The sequence below is a fragment of the Trichomycterus rosablanca genome, chromosome 19 (assembly GCF_030014385.1).
Source record: "Trichomycterus rosablanca isolate fTriRos1 chromosome 19, fTriRos1.hap1, whole genome shotgun sequence".
NCBI classification, from domain to species: domain Eukaryota; kingdom Metazoa; phylum Chordata; class Actinopteri; order Siluriformes; family Trichomycteridae; genus Trichomycterus; species Trichomycterus rosablanca.
In genome coordinates this window covers 407501-418250 of record NC_086006.1, presented here as the reverse complement: position 1 = coordinate 418250, position 10750 = coordinate 407501, and the positions used below count along the sequence as shown (strand labels likewise).

The following is a 10750-nucleotide window of genomic DNA, read 5'->3' as shown; positions in this document are numbered from 1 at the left end:
GAACAGGGTCAGTACAGGACGATGCCGCAAGTCCAACCCTGAGTGCAGGTTTAGCCAATCAGGTTAAGGCACTGTTGAATATAAAATTATGTCAGAATCATTTACATTTTCAGCATTTAGCAGACGCTTTTATCCAAAGCGACTTACGCAATGAGCAATTGAGGGTTAAGGGCCTTGCTCAGGGACCCAACAGTGGCAACTTGGAGGTGGCGGGGCTTGAACCTGCAACCTTCTGTTTACTAGTCCAGTACCTTCACCACTGCGCTATCACTGCCCTAATCAGTCTGCTGTAAGATGAAATGGGCGACACGGATCTTCATGGATCTGAATGCACAAAGGCACAGTCATCCTGGAAGAGTATAGGTGGCCTTCCCCAAACTGTTCCCACACAGTCGGAGGCATATTATTTATTTTATATACAATAATTGATTGTGTACACTCTTTAGCATCTTACATGTTTCAGTAAGGTTGAAGTTAGAGGTCTGTACAGGCCGGTGGAGCACAAAACACAATTATCCTGGAGCTGTACAGGACCTTCCCCAAACTGTTGGCACTTGGTTGAAGCTTATAATATCATTTCTTTTATACACAGTAATTCATGTTGTACACTTCAGAAGTGTGTGTAAACAACTGAACTATTAGAAACTACTAGAATCATTAGAAGTGGCGTCCACATATTTATGGCTTTAAACTAAACTACTCGTTTCAACAGACTGTAAGATAAAAAAATGGTTTTATTTAATTATTTTATTCCATAAAAAAGAACATACCAAATATCATCGGCTCATTCGAATAATAACAGACCTTCAATATGAAGATCCACAAACTCCCAGAATGCAAAGGGGCGGCCGTCGCCACGGCAACCTCCCAGAGACAGAGTTCAAGGTTCGAGGCCTGTCGCTGAGGGGCGATCGCGGGCCACGCCCGGCCGATCTGTGAAGAGGAAGGCGAAGCGGTTGTGTAACCATAGCGACAGTCCTCGGGAGGCCACGCCCACTTTCTCTTTCATCCGTATTTGGAGTTAGAAGGATGTGTGTCCTAAAGTAAAGCGCCGCGGGCGTGTCCGGTGTGAAAGTGCTGGTGTGTTCGTTCTGTCCCGTACAAACTCAAAAAGAGATAAAAAACATATTTATTATTCAAAATAAATCAGACGCAAAATGTGATTGGACGAAAAGCCCAGGCACGGAATCGGCCAATCAGCTTCAGGCACTGTGGAGAGTGTTGGCACAGGTATGTTGTTGTACACGTGGAAACACTGCAGACTTCAGCTTAAGGCACTGTGATGTCATAACGTGATCCTCTGTGTGATGATGTCATAATGAGATCCTCTGTGTGATGTCATGATGTGATCCTCTGTGTGATGTCATAACGAGATCCTCTTGTGATGTCATGATGTGATCCTCTGTGTGATGATGTCATAATGTGATCCTCTGTGTGATGATGTCATAACGTGATCCTCTGTGTGATGATGTCATAAATTAGGTCGTTTCTTGCAGAGAGACTCTGATTGGCCGTCACGTGGAACAGGGGCGTGTACAGGACGATGCCGCGAGTCCATCCCTGAGTGTGAGCTTAGCCAATCAGGTTAAGGCACTGTTGAATATCAGTATTCTGACATGGGTGACCTAACTGATGCCATCACGGCGACACGGGCAGCGACGGCTCAGCGGTTTAGATCCTCACCGGAACTTTTCCCCGGAAGGTCGAGGGTTTAAGTCCCACCACCACCAAGCTGCCCTTGAACCTCCGCTGCCCCGGCTGTAAGTCACTCAGGATAAATTCCGCTCCACGGTCGTGTGAAGTCCCGCCACCGTAGACGGATTTAACAGTCTGAGACCGGATGCTGCAACAGCGACTCCTGCTGGCTGGTTGGGGTGGCAGCACAGGTGGTGGAGGATACACACACACACACACACACACACACACACACAGAGAGAGCAGCTCTATCTCGGTAAGAATCCGCCAGCGAGCTCGCTGGAGTGTGTGGGGGAACTGAGTATATCCACGCTGAGAGGTGAAAAACAAGTAAACAAACAAACAAAACGTCTCTGTGCCCACGCCGGCGTCACTGAACGCTGAGCTCTGATTGGACGAACTTTGCCACGCCGGATGCTTTGTCCCCACTGGTTGGTCGTTCCTTTCGGAGACGCTCCGCCGGGCCGCTCGGCCGTCACGTGTCAAGGTCCTGGGCTGGAAGTGCAAAGGATGATGGGAAGTTTTGGGCACTTCAGTATCTGAGAGAGTTCTTGAACTGGACTCTCATGGACTGGATGCTGGACAGAAGTTTCTTCTGATGTCCGGCCAGAGTGACGCCGATCCTCAGCAGATCCCTGACGGACAGACAGGAGGGAAGAGGTTCCATTATTATTACTGGTAATGTACACTACATAGACAAAAGTATGTGGACGCCCCTCCTACTGACTGAGTTTAGGGGTTTCAAGCGTTGATAGTTTTGGTGTAGAGGAACTACAGAGGCCTGCACAGGACCCTGACATCAACCCCACAGGATAGCTTTGGGATGAATTGGAACCCTGATAGCCAGGGCCTTCCATCAGGACAGAAGCGGACTCCATATTAATCAGGTTTCAAACCAAGCTCATGGTCAGGTGTCCACATACTTTTGGATTCTCTGTTTGTTCAGCTAATAAACGACTGTGTGTGTGTGTGTGTGTGTGTGTGTGTGTATCACTCACTCAGTGCTGATCTGAGAGATGAGCTCCAGCGTGGTGAATCCAGCCTGGAGGAAATTTTCCTCATAGCGCTCCATCTTGATCCCCTTTAACCACTCGCTGACCGACGCGCACTGAGAGAGAGGAGCTCGCTGGTCCAGCAACAACCTGCAACACACACAGGGACGTTAACGGCGCTTCAGAACATCCGGCCGAGTCCAGCTTTATACACTACTGGACAAAAGTATCGGGACGCCCCTTCTAACTTCATAATTCACGTGTTTCAGCCACAACAGTCGCTAACAGGTGAAATAAATCAGTCATATAAAGGGAAGGTCCTTTGGTTTAACAAAACTCCAGCATCTGTAAAGGATTTATTTCTGAAGCTCTAGGACTCTAGTGAACCACAGCGAGAGCCTAATGCAAGGAATGAACACCTCGCGAGCACTTATTATATGGACAAAAGTATTGGGACACCCCTTCTAATTATTGAATTTATGTGTTTCAGCCACAACAGTTGCTTTGCAGTAATAGTTTAGGGAAGGTCCTTTCCTGTTCCAGCTCTAAAAAGACATGAAGAAAAGCTCCAGTGTCCTGCACAGAGCCCTGACCTCAGCCCCACTCAGCAGCTCTGGAATTAACCGGAACATCAACTGATCGATCAGCGCCCAGCCACACTGACTGAACGGGCACAAATTCCCACACACAGACACTTCAAAGTCTCGTGAGAAGCTTAACACTGAGGGTCAGTCTGTTTTAATAATGTTTAACGTCCGACAAGCTGATGGTCAGGCGTCCGAATACTTTTGGACCTACAGTGGCCATATGAATCTTCTTCAGGAACTTGGGATCAGGTCCCGACCGTGCCGTAGAGGTTCCACTGCTCCACCCCCGGCCAATCAGACTGACCCAAGAACAGTGTATATGCAAATGAGGAGCCTGGACTGACACGCCTCCAAAAGTCCGAATGTCCAGCAGCTCCCTCCTCATGCAGAACCGAAGACGAGCGTGAGAATCAGGAGGGGAGAAGTTCTTCACCGAGACGATACTATGCAATGCAGCATAATGTATAGAGAGCGGTGTGGGACCTATAGGACGTTCCTCTCTGACTGGACATTCCAACATTCCTGAGAGGGTCATCACAATAACACACACACACACACACTTTCTCTTCTGATGGACAGGACGCTCCTGAGCACATTTGCATGTGTTTATCCTTCACTGGGAGGAATGTGATCTCCATTACCATACAGGAGTGACTCCCCGGAGCTTCAGGAGGTAAAGGAATGTCCTTCACTGTGTGTGTGGTGTGTGTGTGTGTGTGGTGTGTGTGTGTGTGTGTGTGTGTATTGTTCGACCAGCAGGAAATTCCTCTCTGACAGGAGGACGGGCGCTCCGGACTGACACATTTATCCAGCAGCACTGAGACGTTTTCCTGCCAAACGCCGTCGACCCTCTGCACAGTGGCAGCAGGAACTGACCTGTGTGTGTGTGTGTGTGTGCGCGCGTGTGTGTGTGTGTGAGTGTGTGTGTGTGGGGTTGGTTGTTCCTACACGGGTCGCCCGTCGTGACCCGAACAAATTTAGCCCGACTGCTCCACCCTGACAAAGACAGCCAGGGTGGAAAGTTCAGGCAGCAGCAGTGAGGGTGATAAATTGGGCTCGTCCCACCCACTGAGGCGCGCTGGCACCTCTGCAGACCGGACGCTGAGTGGACGTCCAGAACGTCCTCCAATTGTGAATCGTGGTCAAAATTATGTAGACACCCCTGGTAGTTATTAGGTTTAGCTGTGTTTAGCAGGCTCTTCCTGTTCCAGGATGATCCTGAACCCTCCATGAGGAGATCTGATCTCAACCCTACTGAGAACCTTTGGAAACCAAACCCTAAAGGTCCAACCTCAGTGCCTCACCTAACAAGTCTTTCCAGAGGAGTAAGTGGTAGCTCGGTGGTTAAGGACCCGGACTAGAAATCAGAATGTTGCTGGTTTAAGCCTTACCACCATCAAGCTGTACTGTTGGGCCCTTGAGCAAGGCCCTTCATTCTCACTTGCTCAGACAGTATATGTCTTAGTAGAGTTAGTCACTCTGGATAAAATAGTCTAAAAAATGGCAAAAATGTAAGGTTTTGGACTAATGATCAGAAGGTTGCTGGTTCAAGCCTCACCACCACCAAGGGCCCCTAAGCAAGGCCCTTAGACCTTAGATTGTCAGCTGCTTCAGAGAATAGTGTCTGCTAGATGCTGCAAGAGAAAAGATGTGGGATCCGTATCAGTGGTCATGGTTTTGTAATGGATATTGAAGCAATGGTTTGGTGTCCACATACTTTTGACCATGTAGTGCATGAAAGAACCTAATGGGTCATTCATATAAAATTAGCACTATTAGAAGACGGAGTGAGGCGTCTTGCTTCCAGACAAGAAGAGCTTGAAGGACGTCGTCCACATGAAGAATGGAACTCATTACCTTGGTGTTAGCTCTCTTCCTGAAGGTCTTCTTGGCACGGTGTAGAGACAGAGACTTCCTAAACATTATCAAGGGTCATCTGAGACTTGATGTCGTCCTCTGGAACCTTCGGTGTGATGAACCTGCTCGTGAGTCGTCCAATTGCTGGACGTCATCAGCAGTGACCATCAAATGAAAGGTTCTTGATGCACGTGTGCATTTCCTGCCGTGGCTCTGAAAAGTTCCGTTTAAAGAAGCTCCAGCGTCCTGCACAGAGCCCTGAGCTCAGCCCCACTCAACAGCTCTGGGATGAACCGGAACACCGACTGATCAATCAGTGCCCAGTCGTACAAAAAGTCTCGTGAGAAGCTTTTCAGAGGAGGGCGCTCTATAATGGGATGGCCAACGAGGTTGAGTGTCCAAATACTTTTGGCCATACAGTGTATTTACAACAGGAGAAAAACCTCAACAATCGAGACCATCTTCCAGAATCGTGGCGTGATGCTTCTGTAGCCCGTCCACACTTTTATGAGTCCCGTGGATGGATGTTAGCGCTGAGCACTACATTGAAAATGACCTTCGTCTTCTTCTGCCTCTGCAGGACGCTTTCATGTGAGGAGCGACTCATCTGGAATAGAGCTCACGCTTCAAACAGAGACGTGATCTTTTACTACTCCAACCCAGAGAGTTCAACGACTGCTTCAGAGGCGAAGCACACGAAGCAAAACAAGTCCTCAAGAGATCCATCCCTCCACGGCGGCCCACGCTCCCGCCGGAGCTCACAACCGAGGAACTGAAAGATCTTTGGCCCGTGAAGCGTTTATGGTTTGGAGACCACGGTTTTATAGTCTCTCAGCCTCAGTCGCTCTGTCCACAGATCGTCTGTTATTTATTGTTGGCTTAGCGAGCCGCAGGAATCTGGACCTCAGAGTCGTCCGGGGTCGTCCGGGTCCCTGCTTTCTATCGGACCACTTTAGATACCGAGTGTTTAAACGCTGTGAGAAACAATCCTCTGCTCCTGCTCATTCCTTCCACGCTCTCGCTCCAGAGGTGGGACCTCATCGTCGTTCCCCGCCAGTCTGTTCAGTCGCCTCCCGCCTCGAGTCACGCGAACACGATCATCGTGATCGCCCACGGCTTCACTTCAGCCTTCTCCAGAACCTTCAGGTGTGTTCCTGCATCTCGTGAAGAACAAACCAGATGCTGGGGCGTCTACATAAAAGTCTCTGGCGATGGCACTCGAGACCTCGGCATCGTTTTACCCCAATTGTCTCCAGCTGTGTTTCCGAGGACGTCGGCGGAGCAGCTCGACCGAGAGCGCCACTGGGGCACCACAAAAACCCAAATAAATTCAGCGTCCTCATCTGGAACCTCGACTCAGAGGAACGTTTCCTTCATATCTGCCGTCCCTTCGGTCTGTTCCGTGCAGGAGGGTATTCATGAGGGCATTTCTGACGAGGAACAATCGAGTACCACCCGGCTCTTCCTTTTAACTCCAATAATCCAAAATTCACCACAATCATCCATCATCCCGACAGAGCTGATCGTCTCTTCCTCTCTCTTTTGTTCACGCTCGACTGAAGCTCTCGGCTCCACTCAGAAACGTGCCGTTCCTTCCAAAATCCAGAGGACACAGAGACCCTGGTGGGGTTTGGGTGCTGTGTAGATGTCTGAGACCATTCCAAAACGCCAACTCGACAAGAAACGGGACGACTCGGATGACGCCAACCCACCAGCGCTGACATCTTGGACTGTGTCTGAACGGCGGTTGTTAGATTTGGTCTGTTATTGATTATTAATAAAACTATTGTTCTTCTAATCATTAACCAATGAAACCCTGGGTTGAGCTTCTGCACAGACAATTATCGACTCGTCCAAGAGAGGGAGGGAGGGAGAGGGGGAGGGGGGGGCATAGGGATTCTGGTGATTATGGGTGAAGTGGTGAACCCCAAACTGGATCCACCATAGTAAACAGGGGGGTTCTGCAGTCTGAGCTCATCTTTCTCATCTTTACTGGCCAATCACTGCTCAGGGCAGCAGAGCATTGGGATGGACGCTTTCCCACAAACACTGTCTGAACACAGTCCAAACACTGTCCAAACACAGTCCAAACACTGTTTGGACTGTGTTTGGACTGTGTTCAGACAGTGTTTGGACTGTGTTTGGACTGTGTTCAGACAGTGTTTGGACTGTGTTTGGACAGTCCAAACACTGTCCAAACACAGTCCAAACACTGTCTGAACACAGTCCAAACACTGTCCGAACACAGTCCAAACACTGTCCGAACACAGTCCAAACACTGTCCAAACACAGTCCAAACACTGTCTGAACACAGTCCAAACACTGTCTGAACACAGTCCAAACACTGTCCAAACACAGTCCAAACACTGTCTGAACACAGTCTAAACACAGTCTAAATGTAGTCCAAACACAGTCTAAATGTAGTCCAAACACAGTCTAAATGTAGTCCAAACACAGTCTAAATGTAGTCTAAACAAAAACACAGTCCAAACATGGATTAAACAGTCTAAACACAATCTAAACACAGTCCAAACAGTCTAAATAAACACAGTCTAAATGTAGTCCAAATGCAAACATCCCAGTCATTCCTTGGCGAGCTGTAACGCTGGTGCTAAATTAGTCTTTGATTGTTCGTTAGGTTATAGCTTATGGTTAGTACAATACTAACGTTTGGGTTTATTTCCGGACGGTTCAGTACGGTTTGGTTCAGGTAACGTTTGCGCGGTTGGTCACTCACCCGTCGTGTGTGGGCGTGGTGTGTTTCAGAGAGGCGGGGTTTCGGATGAGCTTGTCCAGAGAGTTCACGATGTCGCAGAACCTGGGTCGGGACGCTCGTTCTCTCTGCCAACAGTCCAGCATGAGCTGGTGCAGAGGGGCGGGGCAGTCGGGCGGGCGGGGCAGGCGGTAATCCTGCTCTATAGCGTTGATCACCTGAGGAACGAACGAACAGGAAACAGCACGTTTCAGTATACCGTTAAACCGATCACTGATACGACCTTACTGATGAGGTTGGAATCATCTGTAGGTGTTCACACTTACATCCTGGTTACTCATGTCCCAGTATGGCCGCTCTCCGAACGACATCACCTCCCACATGACGATGCCGTAGCTCCACACGTCCGAGGCGGAGGTGAACTTTCGGAAAGCGATGGCCTCGGGCGCCGTCCATCGGATCGGGATCTTCCCACCCTGAGGAGGCGACGAGAGAGACGAGGGTCAACGATACAAAAATCAACACAACTCATGATCGAATCTACTATTGGTTGGCCACACGCCTGCACAGACATGATTGGCTAACGTACGCCGGGTGGGAGGGACAGAAGGATTCCTCACTGCTGCTGCTGCTGGCTGGTGGAGGTACTGCACAGAGACGGTGAATAATGGAGAGCAGTGCCTGACTCTCTGTATGAAGCCGGTTTACAGCAGTAGAGGAGATACTTGGGAATTGGATATGACCAGATTGAGAATGAGAAGAATCTGAAGCAGAAGAACCTGAACTAGAAGAACCTAAAACCATCATAACCTAATACCATCAGAACCTAAACTAGAAGAACCTGAAGCAGAAGAACCTAATACCATCAGAACCTAAACCAGAAGAACCTAAAACCAGAAGAACCTAAAACCAGAAGAACCTAAAACCAGAAGAACCTAAAATCAGAAGAGCCTAAACCATAAGAGCCTAAACCAGAAGAACCTAAAATCAGAAGAGCCTAAACCATAAGAGCCTAAACCAGAAGAACCTAAAACCAGAAGAACCTAAACCAGAAGAAACTAAACCAGAAGAGCCTAAAACCAGAAGAACCTAAAATCAGAAGAGCCTAAACCATAAGAGCCTAAACCATAAGAACCTAAAATCAGAAGAGCCTAAACCATAAGAGCCTAAACCAGAAGAACCTAAAACCAGAAGAACCTAAACCAGAAGAAACTAAACCAGAAGAGCCTAAAACCAGAAGAACCTAAAATCAGAAGAGCCTAAACCATAAGAGCCTAAACCAGAAGAACCTAAAATCAGAAGAGCCTAAACCATAAGAGCCTAAACCAGAAGAACCTAAAACCAGAAGAACCTAAACCAGAAGAAACTAAACCAGAAGAGCCTAAAACCAGAAGAACCTAAAATCAGAAGAGCCTAAAACCAGAAGAACCTAAAACCAGAAGAACCTAAAACCAGAAGAACCTAAAACCAGAAGAACGGAAACCATAAGAGCCTAAGAACCAAATAATCTGAACTACAAGAACCTAAACTAGAAGAACCTGAAGCAGAAGAACCTAACCCAGAAGAACTAGAGGAGAACCTTAAACAAGAAAACCCTAAAACAGAACGGCATGGTTCTGGTTCTGGTTCTGGTTCTTCTTGTTTAGGTTGTAATAAATAAGTGAATAAAGGTCAGAGGTGTGAGGGAGGTGTAAGGAGAAGATGTGGATGTTGGAGAGCAGTGCCTGACTCTCTGTATGAAGCCGGTTTACAGCAGTAGAGGAGATACTTGGGAATTGGATATGACCAGATTGAGAATGAGAAGAATCTGAAGCAGAAGAACCTGAACTAGAAGAACCTAAAACCATCATAACCTAATACCATCAGAACCTAAACTAGAAGAACCTGAAGCAGAAGAACCTAATACCATCAGAACCTAAACCAGAAGAACCTAAAACCAGAAGAACCTAAAACCAGAAGAACCTAAAACCAGAAGAACCTAAAACCAGAAGAACCTAAAATCAGAAGAGCCTAAACCATAAGAGCCTAAACCAGAAGAACCTAAAATCAGAAGAGCCTAAACCATAAGAGCCTAAACCAGAAGAACCTAAAACCAGAAGAACCTAAACCAGAAGAAACTAAACCAGAAGAGCCTAAAACCAGAAGAACCTAAAATCAGAAGAGCCTAAACCATAAGAACCTAAAATCAGAAGAGCCTAAACCATAAGAGCCTAAACCAGAAGAACCTAAAACCAGAAGAACTTAAACCAGAAGAAACTAAACCAGAAGAGCCTAAAACCAGAAGAACCTAAAATCAGAAGAGCCTAAAACCAGAAGAACCTAAAACCAGAAGAACCTAAAATCAGAAGAGCCTAAACCATAAGAGCCTAAACCAGAAGAACCTAAAATCAGAAGAGCCTAAACCATAAGAGCCTAAACCAGAAGAACCTAAAACCAGAAGAACCTAAACCAGAAGAAACTAAACCAGAAGAGCCTAAAACCAGAAGAACCTAAAATCAGAAGAGCCTAAAACCAGAAGAACCTAAAACCAGAAGAACCTAAAACCAGAAGAACCTAAAACCAGAAGAACCTAAACCATAAGAGCCTAAGAACCAAATAATCTGAACTACAAGAACCTAAACTAGAAGAACCTGAAGCAGAAGAACCTAACCCAGAAGAACTAGAGGAGAACCTTAAACAAGAAAACCCTAAAACAGAACGGCATGGTTCTGGTTCTGGTTCTTCTTGTTTAGGTTGTAATAAATAAGTGAATAAAGGTCAGAGGTGTGAGGGAGGTGTAAGGAGAAGATGTGGATGTTGGAGAGCAGTGCCTGACTCTCTGTATGAAGCCGGTTTACAGCAGTAGAGGAGATACTTGGGAATTGGATATGACCAGATTGAGAATGAGAAGAATCTGAAGCAGAAGA

The 10750-nt window shown here is 47.3% G+C and overlaps 1 protein-coding gene across 1 annotated transcript in view; it reads right to left on the bottom strand.

Annotated features, from left to right (window-relative positions):
• Window positions 1-737: 737 nt before the first annotated feature.
• Window positions 738-10750, bottom strand: part of ephb4b (eph receptor B4b) — a 40863-nt gene continuing 30850 nt past the window's right edge. Inside the window, exons 14-17 of the mRNA XM_063015420.1 lie at window positions 8171-8320; window positions 7869-8062; window positions 2694-2837; window positions 738-2330 (exon numbers count right to left, since the gene is read on the bottom strand). Coding sequence (XP_062871490.1) covers window positions 2228-2330; window positions 2694-2837; window positions 7869-8062; window positions 8171-8320 — 591 coding nt within the window. The 3' untranslated portion in view covers window positions 738-2227. The remainder of the gene's footprint in view (window positions 2331-2693; window positions 2838-7868; window positions 8063-8170; window positions 8321-10750) is intronic.